The sequence below is a fragment of the Kwoniella shivajii genome, chromosome 4 (genome assembly GCF_035658355.1).
Source record: "Kwoniella shivajii chromosome 4, complete sequence".
Classification (NCBI taxonomy): Eukaryota; Fungi; Basidiomycota; class Tremellomycetes; order Tremellales; family Cryptococcaceae; genus Kwoniella; species Kwoniella shivajii.
Genome location: NC_085911.1, coordinates 563,730 through 589,076, shown reverse-complemented (window position 1 = coordinate 589,076; position 25,347 = coordinate 563,730). Strand labels below are relative to the sequence as shown.

General features: G+C 42.0%; 8 protein-coding genes across 8 annotated transcripts; 4 read left to right on the top strand and 4 right to left on the bottom strand.

Moving 5' to 3' along the window:
- Positions 1-72: 72 nt before the first annotated feature.
- On the bottom strand, positions 73-2,965 carry IL334_003194 (uncharacterized protein; the record flags this gene model as incomplete). The annotated part of the gene is made up of 8 exons (XM_062934930.1): positions 73-110; positions 185-366; positions 468-533; positions 621-937; positions 1,006-1,332; positions 1,414-1,653; positions 1,785-2,553; positions 2,652-2,965. The coding sequence occupies 8 exons, from the start codon at positions 2,963-2,965 to the stop codon at positions 73-75; spliced, it is 2,253 nt and encodes a 750-aa protein (XP_062790981.1).
- A 263-nt stretch (positions 2,966-3,228) lies between these two features.
- IL334_003193 (uncharacterized protein) lies at positions 3,229-4,798 on the top strand (the record flags this gene model as incomplete). Its single annotated transcript, XM_062934929.1, has 4 exons — positions 3,229-3,848; positions 3,965-4,061; positions 4,182-4,537; positions 4,687-4,798. The coding sequence occupies 4 exons, from the start codon at positions 3,229-3,231 to the stop codon at positions 4,796-4,798; spliced, it is 1,185 nt and encodes a 394-aa protein (XP_062790980.1).
- Positions 4,799-5,082: 284 nt separating this feature from the next.
- Positions 5,083-10,280, bottom strand: IL334_003192 (uncharacterized protein; the record flags this gene model as incomplete). The annotated part of the gene is made up of 15 exons (XM_062934928.1): positions 5,083-5,409; positions 5,541-5,675; positions 5,758-5,824; positions 5,949-6,196; positions 6,396-6,598; positions 6,672-6,900; positions 6,969-7,113; positions 7,280-7,470; positions 7,691-7,884; positions 8,025-8,897; positions 8,976-9,315; positions 9,397-9,614; positions 9,689-9,791; positions 9,878-10,146; positions 10,199-10,280. 15 exons carry the CDS (start codon positions 10,278-10,280, stop codon positions 5,083-5,085), a joined length of 3,624 nt encoding a protein of 1,207 aa, XP_062790979.1.
- A 1,076-nt stretch (positions 10,281-11,356) lies between these two features.
- Positions 11,357-13,872, top strand: IL334_003191 (uncharacterized protein; the record flags this gene model as incomplete). The annotated part of the gene is made up of 4 exons (XM_062934927.1): positions 11,357-11,613; positions 11,695-13,095; positions 13,160-13,295; positions 13,420-13,872. The coding sequence occupies 4 exons, from the start codon at positions 11,357-11,359 to the stop codon at positions 13,870-13,872; spliced, it is 2,247 nt and encodes a 748-aa protein (XP_062790978.1).
- A 1,026-nt stretch (positions 13,873-14,898) lies between these two features.
- Positions 14,899-17,743, bottom strand: IL334_003190 (uncharacterized protein; the record flags this gene model as incomplete). The annotated part of the gene is made up of 6 exons (XM_062934926.1): positions 14,899-15,971; positions 16,061-16,485; positions 16,579-17,209; positions 17,260-17,278; positions 17,431-17,565; positions 17,675-17,743. 6 exons carry the CDS (start codon positions 17,741-17,743, stop codon positions 14,899-14,901), a joined length of 2,352 nt encoding a protein of 783 aa, XP_062790977.1.
- Positions 17,744-18,206: 463 nt separating this feature from the next.
- On the top strand, positions 18,207-20,008 carry IL334_003189 (uncharacterized protein; the record flags this gene model as incomplete). Its single annotated transcript, XM_062934925.1, has 6 exons — positions 18,207-18,315; positions 18,520-18,757; positions 18,838-18,969; positions 19,024-19,213; positions 19,330-19,474; positions 19,539-20,008. 6 exons carry the CDS (start codon positions 18,207-18,209, stop codon positions 20,006-20,008), a joined length of 1,284 nt encoding a protein of 427 aa, XP_062790976.1.
- A 270-nt stretch (positions 20,009-20,278) lies between these two features.
- On the bottom strand, positions 20,279-23,262 carry IL334_003188 (uncharacterized protein; the record flags this gene model as incomplete). Its single annotated transcript, XM_062934924.1, has 8 exons — positions 20,279-20,347; positions 20,417-20,476; positions 20,581-21,105; positions 21,164-21,576; positions 21,662-22,037; positions 22,106-22,890; positions 22,971-23,092; positions 23,180-23,262. 8 exons carry the CDS (start codon positions 23,260-23,262, stop codon positions 20,279-20,281), a joined length of 2,433 nt encoding a protein of 810 aa, XP_062790975.1.
- Positions 23,263-24,387: 1,125 nt separating this feature from the next.
- IL334_003187 (uncharacterized protein) lies at positions 24,388-25,195 on the top strand (the record flags this gene model as incomplete). The annotated part of the gene is made up of 4 exons (XM_062934923.1): positions 24,388-24,536; positions 24,606-24,760; positions 24,830-24,881; positions 25,090-25,195. 4 exons carry the CDS (start codon positions 24,388-24,390, stop codon positions 25,193-25,195), a joined length of 462 nt encoding a protein of 153 aa, XP_062790974.1.
- Positions 25,196-25,347: the final 152 nt, after the last annotated feature.

Below are 25,347 nucleotides of genomic sequence, written 5' to 3'. Positions count from 1 at the left end.
GCTGCGTTCTCCAGGTTTACATACTCGCACTGTACTGCGTTTGCTTTGCAGAAGCTAGTTCCGATAACCAGCTTACTTCCTGTAGAACGTTCTCCCAAAGTTGAAGTACACTAGTCGAACGGAGATTGTCAGCTTTGACCAGTTTCACAAATATTATCGATAGCGAACTGTAAAAGAGACTTACACTGTAGGACCCCTCGATCGAAAGTACTTCTAAATCCCTTCCTATGTGAATATTCCCATGGTCTCCTCACGATTCTAAATGCTATATCCTCATATGGTGGTCCAGCAGTGAATACGATCATTGTGGTTTCTGGGTCATCAGGAATAGGTTTGAGGTAATATGTAGGTGCTTTGGATTTGTCACTGTGATGCGAGTTAGCCTTCATTTGCTTTAGGTAAATAATGCGAAGAAAATAGGAGGAGAAAATCATCTCGATGGGTGAAAGGCAACGAGGGCCACTTACATTAGATCAGGATAGAAGATATTGAATTTATACCCTTGGACAACTTTAGGAGGTGGATTATCGGAACTGTGGAACATAATATCATATCAGTGCTCATTTTCGTTTCTCCTTTCTATTCAAAGGCCCATCGAGCAAGGAATGATTTTTACTCACTCGTAATGAGTTTGATTGTATTTACTCCATTCGTAACCAGTATGAACCCTGTTGAAGAATCTTGGTTTTCTCGGTCTATATCTATCTGACCAATCGTATGTTGAAGGAATCGCTAATCCGTCATCCAAATCACCGAATTCTTCATCGTCTTCGTCTGATCCATATTCGTTCATTTCTCTTTCTGCCTCTGCCCTATATATCCTTTCTGCTTCTAAATCTGCTGCGGAAGGTCTCGATACTGACTCGACCGTGGTGGCCGATGGTCTAGCATGTTTAGGAATGAACGTGGATGAAGTTATTGAATGTCTGGCGGCGAACTGAAAGTGACACAACAAGTCGTATCAGCTTTTGTACATCAAGGAAAGAGATACAAGTGAAAACTCACCAGAGCCCTCAACTCATCTTCCTCATCTACAATAGGTAGTCGTCTTTCGTCCAAGATCATTGTCCTTGGATCGGCAGGCGGAGGTGACATTTCTGTATCGTAAGGTTCAACGTAATCATCTTCGTCTTCATCTTCTTCGATGTCTTCCAGTTCCTCAGCAACATCACCTGCATCAGCATGCATATCACCACCGAATTGATTCTCGTTTTTGTTGACTATAACTCCTCCTAATTCTGCTTGGACCTTGGCTGCATCCTCTCGTTGTCGACGCTTGAATTGTTCCAGTCTATTCTTCAATACGACTTCGTGGATTGAGTTAAGCTTGGCCTGTCAAGTATGGTGATTAGCACTGATCGTTGTATGTAGTCCAAATGATCTGTCTCTGGTGGAGAAGAATCATCCACTCACGATAGCTTTCTCGACATGGATCTTTCTCAAAACCAGATCCCAGAATTCACCATCAACAGGTTGACCGCTTCTCAGCATCGAGTTTGTTCTATTCTCCAATTCGATTAATCGTTGAAGACTCAGTCCAGACACGATATTACTTGCTGATTTGTCAACTTCTTTGTCGAACAACCTCCCTCCCTCTGCACGTTCGGGTTCGCGAAGGTTTTCGAGATTATATGCACAGACTACTTGCATCGCCTAGAATGAAAGTCAGCCTTTCTGAACGGTATATTACTACATCTTATCCCGCCAAAGAGGTTTAAAATGTCTTGTTGAGGATTTGGTTACCAAAGGAAACAGGCTGAAAGAGAGATGCAAATATCACTTACTTCCCAAAATTCAATGTTGATAGGCGATTTTTCCAAACTCAGATACATTTTGATATCATTTTCCAGTTCAACACAGTCTTCAAGATTTAAATTATCGAATATTTTCCAAGGTTCATCAATTTCAAATTCGAAACCTGCATCTGCCCAACCCCAACCTTCTTCTTCCTCTTGTCTATCAATTTCTGATTTCCTGACTGAATTCGGATCATCTAGATTCGCTAATGTTCCAACGGCTGTTGTGGTGATTGATGCTACGGATTTTGGATCTGCGAATCTCAGATTGATAGCTAAGAAATCGATTGCTTTTGCACGTTGTTCTTTTAATCTTATACCTGCTCTTCTTCTTGATTGCTCCAACTGGAAATCATCTTCTTTAGCTATCCATTCTGCCATTTGTGCATCTTCCGCTAATCTTTTCATTCTGTTTTCTTCTTCTTCCCTTAATTGTAATTCTACTTCTCTTTCAGCTCTTCTCTTGTTCAATCTTTCTAATTCTTCTTTAGCTTCTTGTCTCCTTATTGCATCTTTCCTTGAAATTTCGTCCGCGGACATTCCTGCTTTCTTTTCTTTATCGATTTTCTTACCCCACTTGAATTGTTCTCCTAGATTCGCATCGTGGAAAGGATTATCGGTGGCGCTGTACATTGATAATTCGGCTAAAGCTCTTGATTGTTCTAATTCAGCTTCTCTTCTTGAGGCTGCTTTGGCCGCTGCTTTGGCTTCTTTCCGTTTGGATTTGGCGACGGCAGACGGTGATGGACTTCGAGAGCTAAAGGTCACATGTCAGTCTCTTAACTCTTTGTAATGATAACACGGACACCGTATGAATCCCTTATTGAATGGAGAGAAGGGAGTTATACTACTCACTCTTTTCGTTTCTTGTCCTTTTTATGACTTCTGTCCCTACTCCTACTTCGACTCCTATCACGCTTCTTCTCTTTCCTATCTCTTTCATCATCATCGTATCTATCTCTTCCCCTATCTCTGTGTCTGTCTCTGTCTCTGTCTCTATCTTTATTGTCTCTTCTAGACCCATCCCTGTCTCTATCCCTATCCCTCTCATCACGTCTTGAGCTGGATGCTTTCCTATCATCGTCTCCATCCCTATTCCTGTCCCTGTCTCGCCTATCTCTGTCTCTTTCCCTTTCCCTCCGATGGTCGGGTGAAGGCGATCGAGGCATGGTCAACTGTGCTGTGTACGGTATTGTGCAAGAAGAAGAAGTTTATACTAAAGAGTTGAAGAGTTGAATTGTGCGAAGTGAGTAAATGATTGGTGGCGGAAGCAATCGGATAAACTCCGGATAAACTATTTGGAGTGTTTGTAGATGATCGATGAGATTTCAGAATACAATTAATACTCTGAACAAGTTGAAAAAAATATAGGAGATGGAGGTTGTCCACTTTGAACCTTATCACCAGTCTCACATATCCAGAAACGACCACAATGTTGGCATTATCAACTGCCAGATCAACTTGCACACGGTGTACCCGAAAACAACGGCAACTCTTCAGTAAGAGCGAAATACTTACCAAACGAGTGCTATCTCGTCAATTCGCTTCTACGTCAAAATCCACATCATCCTCTTCGACATCTTCAGATGGGACGACGAATCGATCGAGATGGTTTGGACGTAGGATAGCAATCACCTTTTTAGGCTTAACGATACCTACTACGTATTTCTTTTTACCTTCTTCACCTGGTATAACACCGCATTTATATTCTGACCAAACGGTCTCTTGTACAAAGACTATCTCACCTCAACATAAGTTAATAACAGTGGATATACCTTCTAAATCGATCGAGTATTTCATGAAACCATTTAGGAGAGATGGGTCTTTAGCGAATTCTGGTATTGAGCGTCAACAAAGTCAACAAGATCAACAGAATCAACAAAATCAACAAGGTGAAGATGACAAGAAAGAATGGGAAATAGTCATTCAACATATGATGATTAAATCACCTGATATACAAATTGAAAGACCCTATACACCGATAAACGATCCTACAAAAGATGATCAAGTCAGAATGGTCGTCAAGAGAGTAAGAGGGGGTGAAGTTGGACGGTGAGCGAAATTCCTTCTTACGCACGCGATGCAATCACTCTATGTGTGATTTGTGATTCAGCGAAAGAAAAAGTGGAACTCGGCTGAAATGTTGTTGCCCTGTTGATCGTGCTCAGAGTCGTACACAATCTCAAAGATGGAGATCAAGTAGGAATAAGAGGTCCGATACCGACTTGTTCAATTTTTCCAAACAGATATGATAAGATCATCATGGTGAGTAGAATCGTCTTACATGAGCTGCCGTGATTTCACATCTTCACGTGCTGTATTGAACAAAAAGTCGCTTAGTGTACATTACATCAAGCTTCAAGCTAATGATCGATTGATATGTAGATATCAACTGGAACGGCGATTTCACCATTCCTTCAACTTCTTTCAAAACTCCCTTCACAACATCCTCCTAATTCTTCTTCTATTTCTACCCCTACTGCTGCTCCATCTACGGTCAATCACTCCAAGCCTCAACTGCATTTGATCCATTCGTTGCCTTTGGAAGGAAGAGAGGATTGGTCTTCTTCAAATATAGATAAATCATTCATACCTTGTCTTCAAGATAAATTCGGTGATCAATTGAAAGTGACAAGGATCAATCCTGGTTTCATACCGAAAGAAACTATAATAAACTCATTACGAGATGAGGTAAAGGGGAACAAGAGAAATATTCTGGTCTTGATTTGTTTACCTCCAATGTAAGTTACTAGACTCTACTTCATCTCCCCGTTCAGTGTGATTTGCGAGTGCGATCGATGTTCGACTTGGTCCAGGCAGGGTTGAGTACGAATATAATGGGAAATGCGATTATGGAAATCGGATATTGATTCAATGCGGTGGTTTCTAGGTTGATGAGACCTCTATGTGGAGATATGACACCTAATCTAGGCCAAGGTCCCATTACAGGCATTTTGGGCGAATTGGGTTTGACAAATGATAATGTGTGGAAGTTGGAGTAAAGTATCGAGAATGAACATGCCAATGATGCCGAGACTTGGTGATAGCGGGTATAGCATAGATGAATAGAAAAGGTTAGTAACAGATCGCTAGAGTTCTGTATGTATTGTAGCATTGATTCATTTTGCATTAATTCATTATGCATTAATTCATATCATAGTACTTTATCTTTGTGTTTGGGTATATCAAGTATGCAAGGTATAAAGTCTCGTACATTAGTACTGAAATCGACGTTCATTTATCCAACATCGTTTACCATTGATCCATCCGTTCCAGAGAGACGTGTTTACACAAGACCTTCATTATTTGCAGATTGGTCATCAACCACATAACCCTCTTTTATTCCAAGTCCATGGTCTCCATTCCCACTTTGATCGGTCGTTTCATAGGTCTCTTTCCCTTCCTCGACGTCGCTCTCACCAAATTGGTTGTCTGCACCTTTCTCTTCAAATGTATTCCATTCTTTCTCAGGTATACTGCCTTCATCAGGACTGACTATTTCGTCTCGGTTCCCGTGACTTTGCACATTTTCACCACCATCATGCGTTTCCCCTGGACCATCTCGGACTATAGGTGGGATCTGAAGTATCCTGTCTAAATAATCCTCGGAGACCTATGGTCAGTCAAAGATCAGCCCAAACTTGTTTCTATGGGTAGAATGCTGGCTAATGCCATCTAGAACATTTCCCAAAAACCGAAGAATTATGCTCCTCGGTTCGTCGGACCAGATTGAATCTCGCTCACCTCTAGATTTTGTCCTGCGGAGATAGCTTTCATGACACCCCAAGTGCTCTTATCATGTAATCCTCTCCTTATACTTCTTTTCAGGAATGACGAGACTTCATCTAATGGCCAATCATTTGGCATTTGACCTAGTACCTGTTCGCCAACGTAACGATTAGCTTTCCACCGCTTTTCTCGTCGTTCACGTATCATGAATTGGGAAAACACGGTGACTCACTTCCAACACATCGAGATGAACGGATTGAGCGTTGAGTAATGCTGCAGCTTGTCTAGAAGTCCCTTTGCTGTGTTTCGAGTAAAAGTCCTTTGTCAGCTTCGCTTTACGAATCACGACGACTTGTTTTAGCCATGTCTGTGCCCTCCTCTCGCTTCTCATGCCTTTGATCTGGATCAGAGAGACCAACTCACCTATCACTCATGTAAACACCTAGAAGATCTTTGACCAAACCTTTCATTTCTCCTTCTTTGACTTCTTTCTTCTTTCGTCCAACTTCACCTAGACTAGCCCATGAATCTAGGCCTTTGATCTGTTTCGAAACTGATTTAGCGATTTTGGGAGGTATGATCTCTCCTTTGGTATTACAATAGGTCTGAGCTGAAATTGAGTCTCCTATTGTTAGAGCTAACAGTGACAGTGATAATCGATGTTTTCCGAGCTATGGAGAGTACCCCCAACAGATATCAGCATGAATTCCCCCAGTGATGATAAAGCTATTTTTCGTTTCCCCCTTCTGTAGTTCCATACACGACAAGAACACTCTTATCATCACTACGTTGGACAACAATAGCAAGGAGAATTTCACGACCTTATTCCCCCTGTATCCACAGTCAAAGAAGATGCAAAACCCCACTCACCCGTCCATATACAACAGCCAATTCAAATCTCAATTCTTTGATCTCTTCCAATCTCTTGGAAGCATTTTCCAGATCGTAGAAAGGACTTCCTTGGAGGAATAACATCATTTTTAGTCTATTCGTTTTGATAGGTGTTTCAGGTGCTACATCAGCCAAGAAAATGATGAATGGTCTTGGTGATTGTTCCAGTCGATATTCGGCGTCTGCAAGTGTGTTTTTATTACCAAGAAAACGAATCAGTACGAAAAGTCGGTTGAAAAGCGAATAAACGCTCACCTAACTCTTCTAGATGATATTTGACACCTTCATCTTGACACAACTCTTCAGCTTGATCCAGTAACACTTTTAGTAATTGTTCATGTAAAGATCTATCAGGCGATCGTTTATTGACCACGACATGTTCTAGGTATTTATTCGAGGTCTCAAGATTTATCTCTTTCAGTTTCTCTACCAGTGACAAATCATCTAATTTGATTCCTGTCTTGGTATTTTGAGACTTCAGAATCTACTCCAACATCATATCAGTTTATCAGTTGGGACTACTTCTTCTGAGATAAAACACGAGCGACTCACTGATAATCCCCTAGAAGGTTTCTTCTTGATTAGCCATAGTGCATAGTTCAAGAATAATTCAGGTTCTTTGATGGATTCCAATTGTTGTGCTAATTCTTCAACTGGATCTTCACATATTGGATCGGGAGTATCTGATTCTGCTATTCTGTGATGTTGTGCGTCATGTCAGCTGACATCTTGCCATAACAACGCTACTCTCAATTCGGAATATAACACTGCGCCGCAAGTCTATGGTCATTGCTGTTCACACACCTCTCGATACGCGGTTTTTTCAATTCAATACTGAGATCGTCAGAACGAACCCGACTCACTCTTTCAGCAATTCCAAAACCCTGTCCACTCTGCCTTGCGTTCTCATAACAGTGGCCAAGACATATGGCGTTTGAGCCAAGAATGGTTCCAATTCAGTGAGGACGCAATCGTTTGGAGCTGCCAGTAGAGCAAGAAGTTCATTGGTAGTCCCTTTTTCTGCTAATAGCTTAGCCAAGGTAGTATCGATAACCTGTTATAGGAGTTTGGGCAGTCAGCTTGAGGTCTCACCGGGGTCAATCATTGCAGTCAATGTCCTTCCAATCTCATGTTACGTCTTGTACAGATACTATGCAGTTAACCGTCTTCTCGTGGCAGCCGTTTCTCCCACTTCCTACCCGTCTGTCCACCTGGATGGCACGCTTTCTTTGCCAAAAAGAGATGGAAAGGGCAAGAACGATGTCAGAACTCACGATATCAATCTTCCTACTATCGACACCCCTTGAACCGCCACCCTTCCTCCTTGAGACTCTTGTTCTCCTCAAGTATTCCGTTAACATGTCTTTAGCCTCTTCTAACATTGCTTTCCGTAACACGCTCGTTTCAGGAGATGTAGCTGAATTAGGTTGGACATGCGGCGAATAGTTTCTTCTTATACTTCTCGAAACTGTGGTTTAGGACATCAGCTTTCTCGTATCGAACTTTATTGAAAGAAGGTAAAGGCCAGTGGACAACTGGGATCATACCACTTTCGTGATGTACGTAGAGATCGGTGATATCTGTATAGGGAAAGATTGTGATACTCACTAATATCTTCAACAGAATTGATTCTTTCCAAGATATCTTTGACGCCTTTAAATACATCTATAGTTTCTTCACTTCCAATCAATTTACCTCTAAGATCACTGAAAGATCTCACTATCAATCTAGGATCTATTTTCGCTTTTATAAGATAGTCCAACGATTTATCGAACAAAGTTTCTTCAAATAATGAAGTGGCCAAATAGAGATTCAAGTATTTCATAGTTTGGTGATGAGTTGATTTATCAACATCTATCTCACCTCTTCTACCTTTTCTTCTTTCTTCATCTACTAATGTGATGGCTTGATCGAATTGCCGTTCCGTATAGAATCCTTCTAACTTCATTATGATCGACGTTGGAATTAGCGATAAAATCGAATGAGGTGAAATGATCATCGTTTCCGCTATGGCAGTTGAAAATGGACCCCTATTCGTATTCGAGCTTGCAGCTGACGTTTGTAAAGAAGCGTTACGTTGAGGTGTGATAGGTGCTTTGATGAGTGGAATTGGTGAAGAAGGGGGTGTTAATCCTGATCCAGAAGGCGGATCTTCGTTTATAGGTGAAGTCACATCAGGCGATAGTGGTTCTGCGTGATCATTGGATTCTACGACTCCCTCATCAAGTGAAGCTTGTTGAGCGACTACATCTTTTGAGACAGTTGATGACGTTCCTCCCAGTAGTTTTAGTCGATAAGGGGTCATTCGTTCATCTCTAATCAAATCTCGAACAGATACACCATACGGTGAATAGGTTATTCCGAATGCATCTAACGTTGATTCAAGCTTGATTGTTTGTATAGGTTTTTCGAGATCGTTCAAAGAATGTATTACTACACTTTGATCTCGTAATAAAGCTATTATGTAACCTGATTCGATAGCTATTGGAACAATACTATATCAACACGTATGCCGAGCCGTCAAGGGCGTATGAAAGACAAGAGTAGGTAGGTACTTACCAATAGATAAAGGATGACTTGACCATTCCATCGTTCCTCTAACTGGATCACCTTGATTATTTAGGAAAACCCCCATTGTCGTCGAACCTGTATAGCTCGTAACTAAGAATTCATTCTCTCCAGGTATTACAACTATATTTGGATTTGCTTCAAATTCAGATACTGCTGGATCGATTTGTGACACAGGTAAAACTTCAGTTAAAGATGCGTCTGATAAATCTATTATACTGTACAGATTTTGGGATGATTCTTCAGGTGATACAGGGACTGAAGGGATGGATGTGCATAGATAAGATGAAAATAAGGCATGATGTGTTGGTGAAGAAGGTAATGGTATTTCCTATATCCAGAGACACACTGTATCAGCTGAACCTGTAATATCGTCGATATACTCTAAATAGAGACGACGGTTAGTACACACCTTGATACTGTTCATCCTGTTACCAAGCTTATAAACACCTAGACCTTTTCTTCGTACTACCACAACCGTCATTTGGTAATTTGGATCTTCTGATCCAGGTCCACCCCAATCTAATTCTTCATCATTCAAAATGACAGATACTACACCTCTTAACGGCGGTACATGAGATGAAGGTAACGGTTCAAGATTCGGTAGTGCCAAAGTGTGTAGTGTACCATCTGTTATACAAGCCATTCATTTTCATATTCAGCGACAGTATAAGACACGATGGGAAGCAGTTATGTTGACTTACCTGATATTATCAATATTTTTAGTATTTTAGGCAAGACATAAATCTTACTGACCGGTCTTCTCGGGAACAAAGTATGACGAAATTTCATGATCCATCCGTTCATCTGATTTTGTTATCTTAATAAGCAAACACATTGTCCATGTGGTCCAAGTATCTGATTAACAAAAGGACGAGAAGAATGGTACTCACACCGTTCCCAGCCGAAGCGGCCTCACAAGTCCACCACTCAACAGTCCCATCTGAATTTCCGATATACAGATTCTGGCCATATCCTTCTACGCATCTTATCTCTTTATTGGATGACGAGGAGGACGGGGAGCTGATATTCGCACTTGCAGCTGCGGCTCTTCTGGTTGCAGCTGAGGCTATCGATGTCGCTGAGGAGAATAAGGAAGGTGAAGCGGTTGATGTTGATGCAGATGGTGAGGCAGTCGAAGGTTGAGGTGGTGTTGATGGTCCTACATGAAAGTGTTTCAGTATTTTAGGATTCATGAACCTTAGCCTACTCACCTGATAAGTCCAGTAAATCCTTTGATTGGTACAAATCCGTTATGACGGGTCGTATGTGAAAATGGGATATTGTTTCGTTCATCGTATCATTGTCATATCCATTCGGCAGAGTACAGGTATAATAGTTTTACAAGTTATCTTGGCTGATGCTTGTCTATATGAGTACTTTACGATTGTCACTGATATGTTTCTTATTGTTATTATCCTCATCGTCATCACTCTCGCTGTTGTTGTTGCTATCACCTACTTGGAGACGAAGTGGGGGGGAATGACCTCCACCTACCATGATACCTCTCTTGGTTTGATAAGGATAAACCCGCTATCACCCCGCTCTGTGTTAATGATGTGGCATTATTGTTCGTGAAAACCGCGGCATGTCCGTGCACGGTTGTAAGGCGGCGAATACTCAAGTGTAGCTCCCACGTGGTTATAGACTGATACAGTATTATTACCCAATGTGGTAGATCTAATGTGTGGTTATTCCTTCAGGGTAAATTTCAAACTAGGTAATCTTAAAAAGTCCATTTTCCACACCGCATCCGTATTTCCATCATAAATAATAATAAATGATATGAAAATGATATGGATGATTACTCACCATACGATCTCACACCATAAACTCACTCTCTGCTTCCATCATTGTTACATTCGCAAAGATAATCTACACACGCAAAAAGAGCAAAGTAGCTTGATAGATCAAGACAGACAGACAGCTCACTCAAAAGGAGATCAAATTGTGTAATCGGTCCAACACAACAATCCCTCTCTCCGCCACTGAATCTGGACTAATTTGCTTGATGCACGGACCCACCGTTCAACTTTCAGAACAGATCAATAACCCTCAATTATTGATATCAGCTTCACTCACATCGGATATCGACAACCCAACGACCAAGGATCAAGGAAGATAATCTCTGGTCGTTCGCTGAAAAAGAAGACTGTATCTTGGAAAGAACAGTCAAAGAGGGTCGTCAGATTCCTTTGCCCAAAAGACCAAAAAAGATCTTAGTCATCTCGGATCCGGTACTTTATAAACTGTATCAGAGTATATAGTCAAAACGTAACATCCCACACGACTCCCTTTTTGCCACTCGTGATACCCACACTCGTCTATCCTTCCAACCCGTTGACACACTGTCTCAACGACCACCACGCAGTATGCCTTCACCACCTCCGCAGCCGGTACCGGCACCCAAACAACGTTCATCCAATCCTCACGGTGGTAATCTCGGTGGACCTTCATCCGTCAGGATGGACGCATCTCCAATCTCATATGGTGGTATGGCAGGGATCAATTTCACAGATGGTGGTGGATTCTCATTCGAGAATAAACCGAGAAGTGTCAAGTGGGGTAATGGATTGAGTGGATCAGGTCCAATGGGAAGTTACGGTGCTAGGTTTTATGGTGATGCAGGGTGAGTAACTTGACGAGTACCTATCGTACCGAGATTCACATCAGCTCATTTGGCTTCTTTTTGGGGAAAAATTGAAATTAGTGGTGATTCACCTACGATACCATTTTCAACATCAATAACGATGGATCCATCATCATTCGCCGCTTCAGCACATGCGTTCAACCTACCTTCAGGATCAATGTCTTCATCATATCAGAGAAGATCATATGCAGCAGTCGCAAGTTCAATGTCTCGTAATGGCGGTGAAGGCGGTTTTGGTTATGGAACTCTATCAAATTCATTTGCATCAATGTTATCATTTCAACATCAACCAATGTCTCTCGGTACATCCTATTCGAAATCACAGGTACATAACATGATGAACAAGCCTCGATCAGATGCTGAGTTGACGAAAGCTTATGAATGTTGTGGTAAAACCCATGCTGGTTTACATGACCTGTTAGAACATGTTGAAGATTGTCATCCATTTTCAGATCCAAATATACCTCCAACATCATCTTCAATACCGAATACATCTTCAACGTCTAGTAATAATAACAGTAATCCAGGTGGTTTCTCGCCTGTCACAAATGCAATGGATTTGGAAATGGATGATATAGAAGAGGAACTATCAAATGGCCAAAACAGAACTGCAACTACATCGGCAAGATCAAGTATATCACCACATTTGACTAATCCAGTCCCTGTTCCATCATATCCTTTACCAACTTCAGGAAGTAAAGCGACGACTCCAACTGAACAAGCATCAGTCGGTAAATCACCTTTGAAACTATCGGATGTACTGCAATCATTACCAGAGACAGAACCTACCTTAGCCGCTAATATAAATTCAAATACAATGCCAAACTCGAATGGAAATACAAACAAAGCATCTAATCTCACTCTGACGAGAACAGGTTCAGCAGGATCATCACCACCCGAAGGAAATTTAGCTACTCCAAGTACATCAACTCAGCCATCACCCGTATTCCCACAACCTAAAATCAATCCTGCCAGGCCAAGTTTCCTAGGTTCAACAGGAGGCGGAATCCGACCTGCCGCTCAACAAAAGAGATTTGATCGAGCATTCAACGAAGTGGTTGCTGGTCCGAAGACAACGACTGCAACCAATACAGAAGACGCTAAATCAACAGTACCGACTGCTGTTGCTCCTGGGGTATTGTTCGCTTCTGCTGTATCAAGTTTAGGTATTCCAACTATACCACCTTCTCAGCAGAAACCGGGCTCAACCTTGCCTACCGGTACAGGTACTGGTCCTAGTGTAAGTGGGACTACAACGCCACAAGAAGAATTAGCAGAGGAAGGCTCAATCCTGTCCTCTGGTCATACAACACCAAATAAAGGTCTGAATGGATTATTGTCTGAACCAACTTTACCACAACCTTCCTTGTTCTCAAGTCACAAGCCTTGGAGATGTCCTAATCCAGGTTGTAACAAAGCTTATAAACAAAGCAATGGTTTGAAATATCATCAACAAAAGGGGTAAGTCTTTTTGCTCGTGTAGTCACTCATGAGGAAGTTGCTGATCGTAAGATAATCTCGATAGTCAATGCGACTTTGCTATACATGATGCTGTTGATCTTGGCTTATCTTTGGAAGAAGCGGAGGAAAGGAACAGACCATTTGTATGTGCCGTCGGCGCAGGATGCAACAAGAGGTATAGACAAATGAACGGTTTGAAGGTGAGTTGACTATCCTTCTATTGCCGTCTTGAGCCCGAGTCCATTTGTTGTTTCCCGTTATCTTCTTCGCGTTATCTGCCAGCCCTTGAGACGGAGTGCTGATTATGGTATGAACAACGTATAGTACCATTATCTCAATTCAGGTGAACATGGTCAATACGGTTTAAGAATGTTGCAGAACGGAACACATCCACATCCACCCTCTATGCCACCCCCATCACCTTCGACCACTACACCTGCCATAACCAAACCATCACCCCTTCGACCTACGAATACCATGACTTCTTCTCGACCTGTGGGAGGAGCCGGAGCACCTTATTCTATTCCTTCGCATGCGAACGCGAACCCAACAAACCATTCCGGGATCCGAACTGCAGGTCATGGTTTACCAAGAATGGGTACATGGCCATCTCAAAGAACAGTCAATGGAAATGGTAACACTAAGATAAATCAAGGTATACCAGTCAAATCTATACCGCAACCTCAACCTCAACCCGTAACGAAAGGTAGAGATGCAGTCCTCTTCGCTGCTATAGGTGAAGATCCAATGGACGTCATCGGTAGAATGGATCAGTAAAAGGGCCTTTGTGAAAACTCTGGTCGAAGTGACCTCATTTATCCATTTGTGTTACAATCGAAGATCAATTCAAATAGGCGCGTGTCACGTCGCATTAGAACATCCATGGAGTTAAAGAAGAGTTTTACGACTTTTAATGAATTCATTGGATTCTCCCTTATTCTCTCTGATTCGGACGACCACAGCACATTGTTTCGCAAATCACGCGTGCCATCCATATCAACACCAAATTGCCGTTTCAATTCTTCCCATCACTGTTTTTCGATCGATGGAAGACGAACAGAATCAACAGATGAAATGGCGTGGACCAAAGGGCTACACAGTATCTGTATTATCACCTATCTTGTTTCCTATGAGCTTTTGAGGGGGAAAAACCTTGTTTCTTTATCATTATTTTCATTTTCATAATTCGTACATCACCCTCATTCCCTTTTTTCTGATTGTGTGATCATATAAACTACAAGTCACATATCGACCCAGAAGTTATGTACAATAATCTTACTGTACATGTATCAATACTCAAATCATCAAATATAAACCATCTCTCTCTCTCTTGATCCAGTATTTCATTGTTGTTGCTTTTTCTTCTCCGTCACTTCTTCCCTTCGTCCATCTCGTCTCCTATATACAAACTTTATATATGCTTTCACGCTTAAAAAGAAATGAAAATATCTACGTCTATCTTTCTGGGTTGCCAAATGTCTGAATCGAATATGTATGCAGTTCAGTTGCTTGATTATTGCCGCAAAGCAGATCAAAAGTAGATAACAGATGTCAAATGACCTGCACATCCTTGTCCTTGTACAGCTTGAGGCTGTCTCTGAGTACAGCCAATATCCTGTGATATGGGCTTGTAGGAGTATGACATGTCACTGATACACATACATGGAACGATCAGACTTGTATTAGAATTATGCAGGATATATTTCAATGAGGACTATTTTCATCTTCCGTGGTTCATTCCCTTCCCTTCTCCTTTTTCCAATTTTCCAATCAATAATAATTGATTCGCAATGGAGTTATCCCCTAAAATCCAATAGGTAATGGTCTGCCTTCACAATAAGGAACGAGTCTATCTGAATCAAACAAATCGGTATGATATTTGACCCATCTTTTCATCATCGGCATTTGTGACTGCGTTTGCGTGTGCATCTGTGAATTGTGCATCCCTTTATATGATGGCACTTGTGTTGTTTTTGACGGTGTGTTAAAGTTCGCTTGTCTTCCACTTGTATTTCCGTATCTGTTGTTAGAAGAAGCACGAGGAGTTGGAGGAGTATAAGGCGTTTGGTTGTATGGGATTTGGTGTGATTGTTGGCTTTGGTATGGAGTTTGATAGTAAGCCTGAGATTGAGATGTAGACGAACCGATACGGTTTGGTGTTGATGTAGAAGCGTAATAATCCTGCAGGTAAGGATTACCATTATGTTTATGATTGCGAGAAGCGGTGGGCGGAAACTGGGTATCGTACTCGACCTTATTTGAATCAGGATCAGGAGGAGGTGCGTTTTCCGGGGGTGGTGGTGGTGGTGGCGGCATGTCTTCGGTAGGAGGTGCTGGTGGTGATGGTGGGAGATCATCAGGAGGAGGGGGCGGTGGTGGTGATGCCGAGTCATTTGAAGGAGGAGATGGAGGGAGACTCCTGTTGGGTGATGACAATGGTTGCGCCTTTTCTTCCGAAGTAGACGAGTTGTTCACGCCATCACTGATGATTCGCTTGTATTGATTCATACGAGATACAGGTGAAGGAGGGAATCCATTATTAGAAAGATTCATCACTCTACTCTGTCTTGGAGTCGAAGACGCTTCAGAATCATCATTGTCCATTTCCATGTCAATCTCTTCTTGGTTTTCAACTTCAACTTGGACATCTTCGACAATCTTCGTGAATTCCTCATATAGCGATTCTTGATAGGATGTTTCCGAATCAGACTCGCTCTGATTTGAGCAAGTACTTCCATCTTGTGAAGGATCTGGTGTGCCCAAATTGCCACCGAAGATCTCTAATTGATCCTCTTCGTCGTCCTCATCATTGCGATCAAAAGCTTTCTCGTGAGCTTGAATGGCTTGTATACGCCGTTCTACTTCTTGAATCGGATCTATATATCCAAATGATCAGCTATATCCTCTTTCCACTTAATTCACGTAGCTTTCTGTCTGCTGTCTGCTGCGAAGAGATTGGACTGACCTTTAGCGGTGATCCAACCTGGTGGATAACCCCATCTCATAATCCTTTCATACCAATCCCATCTTTTCCTCCTTCTCTTGACATCCATTTGATCTTTAAGTAAATCAAGATATTCATCTTGATCCATACTTTCTTCTACTTGGGAATCAACATTGGTTTCGTCAATAAAACAGATAGCTTCTTCAAGTTGAGATGAGATTTGTCCAGCTACAAATGAATGCACCAATTCTAGCCTTCTTGATTTTTCTTCTTCCGTTACGTTCATTGAATAATATGATTCTAAAGAATGTTGGTATTGTTCAGGCATGATATAATCTCTGATGAAGAAATGAGTTTCTCTTGAATGTCTTATCATATTGTGATTCTTCGGTTCAGGACAGGAAGTATAGGAATGTCCTGTTGATAGACAATTCCAACATGTTTGGCTATTGGGATCGCATACAATATTTCGTCAACTCATGTTCAGTCGTCAACAGGTAATCCTGCCATCTCCGAGCGAGCTGCGACGAGATACTCACTTGTTCGGTTTGATACAAAGGTCGTCTTTGGTTTTGATCGGCTCGTCATATAATACATCACTAGATTGATCATTTATCAATCCAATTAAATCAGGTTGAAGATCAATCTCGAAACGCATTTCACCATTCTGTCCTTGACCTCCTAAATCGCAATTCAGAATCGAATTTGAGTTTGGATCTGGATCTGGATTTGGATTTGGATTTGGATTTGATAGATCGATAACTTGGATATCACTCCCGATTGGTATATTACTGAATCCATGAAAAGTATTTCTTAATATATCGATAAATGCATCGGATTCGTCTGTAGGTGTATATTCTCCTATGGGTGATGATAATCCTAAGAATGATCTACCCAGATATGTCCTCCAAGGTGGTCTCGTATTTCGCGATTCACTTTGATGTCGTTCGATACCGATATCATTCTCATCGTCAGGATGATCATCATGGTCATTTGCAATGTGGGATCTACCTGCTGGGGCAGAAAAGAATCTTGAGACACTCTTATACACCTCGAACCCTCCCACTTCAATCCCGAGCCCAGCCTCATTCCGATCCTCGACTACTGATCCTTCGCATCCTTCGCCCCTCCCTCCTCTGCTTGGCCCTGGCTCACTTGCCATTCCTGTATCTGCTTTCGTAATTTCTCTTTGTCAATTCGATGTTTTTGTATTCGATTACCGTCGAGGTGTAGGACAGGCTATGGCGTAGAAATCAGTACACTAAGCTCAACCAGGGCAAGATTTCCCCCGTTCATGCAGGGTGGCAGGGGGAGGGCGGGGGAGGTATTGATTGATCTGAAGGCATCAATTCAAGACAGGGTAGTAAGCACAAATATAAACATAAACATACAATATCGTATTGATATAACCTCCTCCACTTCTTCGAATCTTTTTCGTTTGTTCCCAGAGGTGGATCACGTATATTCCATAAAGTCAATTCGAAGGGTGTTGATCTATGTAAGACTGACAAGTCTTGCTTCGCGACCTATTTCAAGTCGAGATAAACTGTCAAATCATTCCTGAACTAGAGTGTAGAGAAGGTACTGGATATTGCCCTGTGCTTCGAGCTGAAAGAGAAGGAAGGGTTGACCCACCTCACAAAGAGAACATTCTTTACCACCTGTGAACAGGGTCAACCTAGGTAATGGAATACGAGGGGGCATAGGGTGATGATGATGTTGAACACGTCCTGTATGCTTCTCCTATTTTGAAGTTCGCATACGTAGTAACGGCTGACTTTGGTATGGAGAGCATGAGAGGATATGATTGTCTTTCACGTCTGGTTCCCAACATTTTATCTTTTTCTTTTCAACTTGTTCCGTGCCTGAATCCTCTTTCAGACGTTCATATTCGTATCCTTCATCTCTTTCTTTCTTTTCTCTTTTCCTGTTCGCTATTTCGATTTTCGCACTGATTATAATTCATCAATCCTGCTGTCTCTCAGCTTGACCGCAGACCTTCACGGAGAAGCTGAACTCGGCTCAAACCTCCCAGACGCAAATTGAACTAGCAAGACCAAAACCTCGACATCGGAAGACACCGATTTATTTGGTTCCTCCTCTTTGTTCATTCATTGATTCCTTCCTCATCCTCCCTGCTATCTCTCGTAGAACTGTCATCGTCAAAATGTCGGATAAAGGCAAAGGGAAGGCTATAGTACCTATCACATTAGATACAGATAGTGATGATGATTTCTTCATTGCTAAAAGAAGACCGGTCTTTCGAAACACTACCAGTGAGTTCTCAAACGAAAAAAGAAAACCCTCTTCACATTTTTCCGTTCATTTCATCAAAGACTTCGTTCTCGATCCCCTCTACTAACATCGAATCTTCACTCCCTATCGCCCGCAATCCTTGCTTTCCATTTTCCTATGTCTCTGCCTACGCAGCGCTTGGAATTTATAGGTGCGAGACGGCTGACATGTCATTCTCCATACAGCTCCTCCTAGATCCCCTTCACCTCCTCGTCGATCTGAGCCTAATTCAGAAGAAGATGATTCTCCTGATTCACAACACAAGAAACGTACAAGACGAGCTCCTAACAAAAAGCCTGCGTTAGAATTGCCATCATGGACAAGGAATACCTCTCATGACAATAAGAAGAATGGAGCCAATGGTAGAAAAAGAGGAGGAAGTAGTCAAGCCAGAGCAAGTACTGAGGACAGAGCTGAAACAATGTAATTCTCGCTTTCCTCCCTTCTCATTCTCTCCAGTGTATTCTTATCAGACTGATAATGGACTCTGAACTCGGTTATAGCGTAATTGACGATTCTGGAGACGAAGCTGGACCTAGTGGGAAATCCAATCTGAATATCAGGAGACGGGTCCAACTTACACCACCTCCAGAAATGACAGAAGAGACTAGGGCAAGTCTTGCCAAGATGGTTGAGTAAGTGTGCCCCATCAAATACTTTGCGCTCTAAGCTGATAGAGGTTCTCACAGAGAGCATTTGGGAGAGAATGAGGATAACCCCGTGGAAGTCGATGATCAGTCTTCTAGCTCTCCAGAAAAGGGTGACGGTGAAAAAGTTAATATTACGATCAGAATGCAAGCTCCCCCTGAAAAGAAAAAAAGTGCTGCTCCGGCGGCCATCAAGGAATATCAGAAAGCAAGGACTTTGACACTATACAGAGTGAGTCCAGCCATTGATACTGCTCGCCATTAGCTGGAGGATCTGGAAGCAAGAATTCCAAAGACCTAATCTGCAATACCAACACCCATAGACAAAAGCTGATACGATTCCTGTAGAGCGGCCCCATGGCTAGAGGTATCGCTACTCTTGCTGAAAGAATTCAGAAACGATATGAGGATCTGATTCTGGTTTACAACGGTGACCGCATATACCCCAGTGTCACTCCAGCTCAATTGGGCATTATCAACAAAGCCGAGATGAGTAAGTTGGGCCGTTGTTTTATCACAAATCCTATCAATCAGCTGATGTCTTCTACCTGGTGCAGTGGGATATGAGAAAGAATATTGGGTCCGTCTAGAGAAGGAAAGAAGGGCCGCTCTCGATGGCTTGTCAGATGATGAAACCCCCAACGCAGATAATGATGGAGAAATCCGACCTCTCACTCCTCAATCCGTTCGACCTACGACCTCGATAAACGGTGTAGCACCTCTTTCTCCCCCTTCTCGACCTTCGTCTACCTCCAATACTCAGTCTCAGACCCAGGGCGGTCAACAAGAGGAGACTGTCAAATTCAAACTGTCTTCCAAATTCGGGGAATACCCAATGAGAGCACCGAAATCTATGAAAGTAGCAACTATCCTCAAATACTTTTGCACAAAGAATGGAAAGAGCAAAGATGATGCAGAGAAGATGTGGATCGTTTTTGATGGTGATAAATTAGATAAAGAGATGAAGATCGGTGATACGGATGTAGAAGATGGTGATATGCTGGAAGTAAGAATGAATGACATGTAGTGAAGCGATATTGAAATGAGCGGAGCAGAATAAGAAAGACAAGAGGAGGAGGAGGAGGAGGAGGAGGGTCTTAGGGGTGAGTGTTGCGTTGGCAAGACGCACAATCAATCAGACTATATCATATCATGAAGGGTCCAATTTTGTTATATACGTAATAGTATCCATTTCTGTATATTTTCCATCGCCGTTGTACCTATTTAAGAACTGTATCATCACATGCATGTTACGAATATCGCATGCTATAATACACACATCAGATTGAGGGAGTCATCATCTTCCTAAACCGATGTTATGTATCGTTCTTGATCCAGACGCAGCTTCGAGATTTTCCAGATAGTCCTAAACGAGTAGTATACCTCGTTAGCTTCAAGTCCACAAATGGTATTCATCCCTATAAGCTGAACTCACTCTTAACCATTGTTCTCTCTTTTCGGGGATATGGTCAAACTGTCTATACCTTTTATCTCGCTACATTATGATATGCTTCATTAGCTTTCTATACGATCATCGACTAATGGAAAAGCACATCCCAGTTGAAAAGAAACCACTTGGGCAAGTGCATCTGAACTTACTCTTAAAACCGATTTGATTTCACCTAAATCAATTTGTCTAGCTAATTCAGTCAAGTCTTTTTTACCACTTTGATTTTCATTTTCTTGTCCGACAATATCTAATCCTTCAGCTTCTTCGAATTGCTCATCTTGTTTGACATTCAGGGCATTTTCATCCAAAGTCTTCTTTCTCATCTTACCCCAAAATTCAACGAAACTATTTTCACCCAGCATTTCTTCAAATTCTTTTCTACCTTCTGATTCTTTTGTCCTTTTCCAGACTTTCCATTTATCTTCTAACGATTCACCCTGTAGTCCTAATCGTTTCACTAAAGGATCGTCCACTATTTTAGGATATACTGTTTCATAAGAGGTGTCAAGTGATGGTGTATATTTCTCGAATAGCTGATTCAACGCATTCGATTTTTTAGATTGTAATCGATTCAAATGATCGTTGAATAGCCTTTGTTTATCCCTTGGACCTAAAGCAGGGTGATTGAACCTTGGATCAGATTCTAAAGATCGAGACGCTGCTATCCAAGTTACCTGTACACGCAAAGACATTGTCAGCTATTGAAATTGAACTGCTCATGAAACACCTCACGTCAGAATCCCTAACTTGATCGACTAATAGACTGCAGAATAACCTCTCAGCTTCTTCACGTCCTGCACCCGCTCTGCTCTTGTTGGTTTCCATTTCGAGTTTCTGTTTCTCATTTCGTATTTTTGCTTCTCTCTCTCTCAGACTGGCCTCGGCTTTTGCCTTTCTCTCGGATAATTTTTTGGCGGCTTCTTCTTCTTTTGATAAAGGTTGACTTGAACTGCTGGAAGCTAATTTACGTATATAATTATTGAACAGTTCTTCTCGGAGCGATGATGAGCCGACTGCATCATATCGTGAATCTTTCGATAGAGGCCGTTTGACTTCAGCCCATACAGAGGATGAGGTTATATCATCTGTTTCCTTCAGAAGATCGTTGAAATCTTGTTCGGCACGTTGAGCGTCCGCTCGTTTACCTATATAAATGAGCAGATATCAGCCTATCCCTTTTGCGGTAATCCAGATTCGAGTGAAGACTTTAATGGACAAGATACTACTCACGTTCCCCTAATTCCCGTAGATGAGTCTTGAAAAGTTTCTCCCTATCTCTATCATCTCTTCCAAAGGCGTAAAACCTCCGGTCTTTCTTCCATTTCTTCCTGAAATCATCCCATCGACTTCGAGTGCTGGTGACTTCTTCTCTGAGTAAAGCTTTGTATTCTCTCTCTGGATCAGTCTTCTTATCAGGCACTTTAGAGCCACTGCCAGAAGTTTTCGCCAATCTTCTAGCACGTCCGACATCCCTACAGTACTCATCGTATACTTCTTGTCTTTCTTTCTGGGAGGATAGAAGGACATATCGAGGATCATTGATGAAAAGAGGTAGAGATTGATCCCATGGTAAAAATGGATTGATGTCTTTTTCGATGAGCAAAGCCTTCGGTGTAAACCGTTCGTCAGCTGAATACTTATAATAAGGAAACAAAAGTAGATGACAAAACTCACCTTGAATAATGCTCTTCCTTCCTCGGGTGAAACTTGTACTTTTTCCGGAACGGCGAATACTTTCTTAGCAGCTTCTTCTTCTTCTTTTCTAATGTCTTCAGCAGTCTTTTGCTTTTCTTCTTCGAGTTGTTTATCAGCTTCTGCGAATTCAGCCGCGACAGCTCTCATCCATGCTGCTTCATCCTCGTCATCTTGAGGTTGGAAATCTCCACCCTCTCCTGCTTTTTCTTCTTCGTCCCCTTCGCCATTAACCGGATCCTCTTCCGTTTTAGGTATTTTGACCTCTTTTCTCTGTCCTGCTTCTTCCTCTTGAGGTTCATCTCTGGCTTTTCGTTTCCGTTCATTCTCAATTGCTCTTTTCTTTCTTTCTTCTTCGATCTCTAATCTGATTCTTTCAACCTCCTTTAACTTTTCTAAACGTTCCAATTCAGCCTTTTCTTTTTCCGCTCTTTCTTTCTGTTCAGCCAGATCCCTTTCTTCTGCTTCAAGCTTTTCTACTTCCTCTCTGATTTCTTCAGGAACACTCCATTCTGACTTTTTAGATTCCTTTTCAAAATAGAAAACGTTACCTTCATTGGTAGTAACTCTTGTCCAAGTTGTTCCTGGAATGGCGACTTTATCCTTTGGTTTTTCTTTTTTCTTTTTCTTCTCCGTTGCTGGTACTGGAGTACCATTAGCAGAAGAGGAGATACCTGGAGGTGGGAATTGAGGGAAAAGATTTGGTCGGACATAAGTTGATTCGCGTGTTTGTGTATTATAAAAATACGGTGTCACTCCATCCGGGGCTATCAATGATAACCGCGGCAAATCAGGAATTAGTTAATTATTGCAATGCTAAATGCGATTGTTCTGATATTCCGCTCACCTCGATGTTCAGACCATCCTGCAGGTAATGGTGGTGGAAAATTGGGCATCATAGGCGGTAAACCCATTGGTGGACCGGGTGGGAATCCATATGGAGCTCTGAATGGTTGTCCTGTGGGGGCTCTATAGCACATTTGTATTTGTCAGCTTGAATTCCGACAGTGATCTTTATATTTGAGGACGTATGGGTGTAGCTGGAAATGGACTTACCCAGGTGGAGGTCCAGGAGGTCTCATAATATTGTTGCTAACAGGAGGTGGTCCAGGTGGTGGCCCAGGTGGGACTCCTGACATCTCTCGCGATGATTATGACGTGACTTTAAGTATCAAGTCCAGCTGACGGATCTGCAAGCTGGTAAGATAGTTTTCAGAACGAGACGAAAATGGTTTTTGGGCATGATGATGATTTATAGACTGAAAATGAAACGACGAAGAAGGTGGAACGCGACGGAATCAAATTGACACCACCATAGCCAGCGAGTGAAGTGGCACACTGCAGAACAGACGGGCAGACAGTTATTGAGGTGTGTAACCTGTTTGAAAAATGGTTCGAGAATTCATATGGATAATATTTTGGAAGTGTGCGTGAAGTTTCGATTACGACATGCCGTTTATGACTCCAACTTCCTGCAGAGACGTTCATGAGGTCTTGCGAGCTCATATTGTTGAGGATGTGAATATTGTCTGGAGAGAAGAGAAAACTGCACTGAACCCGAACGGCGGCAAGTTTGGGGTCAAGTATCGCATCTCATCTTAATCACTGAGTCCGGCTCTAGAGCCATATCAAACCAAAACTCAATGATACCATTTACTCCATGAGACACGCACAGTAAGCAGACGATATCATGAAGCCGATTAGCAGAGCAGAGTGAAGAGTTTGGCGGATGGACAAGATGATAGTGCGGATAGTACAGCTCTGTATGGAAGGCAGCGGTTACATTTTGAATTTAATGCATTGATACTTTACAATACAGAAAAGCCGGTCTAGCATTCGATCGTATCTGAATGATTAGTAAAATAACATGAATAGGATTCCGATTATAACTGGTTTTGAAATCTCCATAGTGGCGTCAAGTATAACGTATCTGTTCAATTCGTTCTTCGTGTGACTGGTCTAGTCCTCCAGCCAATCCATCCACTACGCGGTAGCGTGGAGGAAGGCCATGAAGTGAACAGCACCGATCCTCCAAAAATATATAAGGACTATTCTTGATCGATAGTACAGCACTTTCTTCTCATCAATACCTCAACTTCCAGTCTCTTTTCTACATCTTTAGCCTTTATTAACGGCCTTTTCATTCTTTTCGATCTCTCACTTGATTCTTTCGTTTAGATATTTTCTTTTACAGCTTTTCATTTTGACACTAAAGCCTTTTTTCATTCACATTCGAAAATTCCTTTTGCAACGACAACGACAAAATGTTTTCTACCAAATTTTCAGTCTTCGCTGTTCTCTCCCTCGCTTCTATGGTCTTAGCTGCTCCTATTGCTTCCCCCGACGGTGGTTCTGCTTATACCGGTGTAGGAGGTCAAGCTAATGGCGGAAGTGTTTCAAGAGTGGACTCGGCGTATGTATACTCTTCTCATCCTACTGATTACACTATCCCAGAAGAAACTGATAGGTTTACGGTGTATAGCGGTTTACTTAACCTTGATATCCTCAATATCGGCTCGAATAACGCCGGGAATGGAGGTTCTGCTAATTCTGGCTCAGCTCTAGGTGGCGCAGGCGGTGCTGGATGTACCTTAGGTGATATTATAGGTGGTGGCAATGGTGGTTCAGCCTATACTGGTGAGTCGAACAGGTCAATCAACGAACAAACTGTGATTGTCTGCTAACTTTGGATCAATCATTTGATAGGTGCCGGTGGTCAAGCCAACGCTGGAAACGTCGTTGAACAATCGTATGGAGGGTGAGTAAATCTGTTATCCACTAAAATAATGGTACTTCGACTGAGTGACGTGCCGACTTATCCACTGCTGTCTTCTTATTTCGATCATATGCTATGACAAATGACATTAAAAAATTGAACATTATATTACAACTAAATCATCGAATATATACGAATATACAACTCCTCTGCCACAAAATACGATTCTGGGTTCTGCTATACACTATAGATTACTCAACATACACGCACTCAACATCGGGTCTGGCAACGCGGGTAATGGCGGATCAGCCAACTCCGGCTCTGCAGCTGGCGGCAATTCCGGCTGTCTTTTCTAATCCAGTTAATGTTGATGATAATTTAGACTGTAGTTTGCAGTTTGACTTTGTGTTGGTTCGAGATTGGGGGTTCACCATATTATTTCTATTGCTTTATTATATATACCTTTCAATGCGATACTTTTCTCTAAAACCAATTAATGACAGCATTG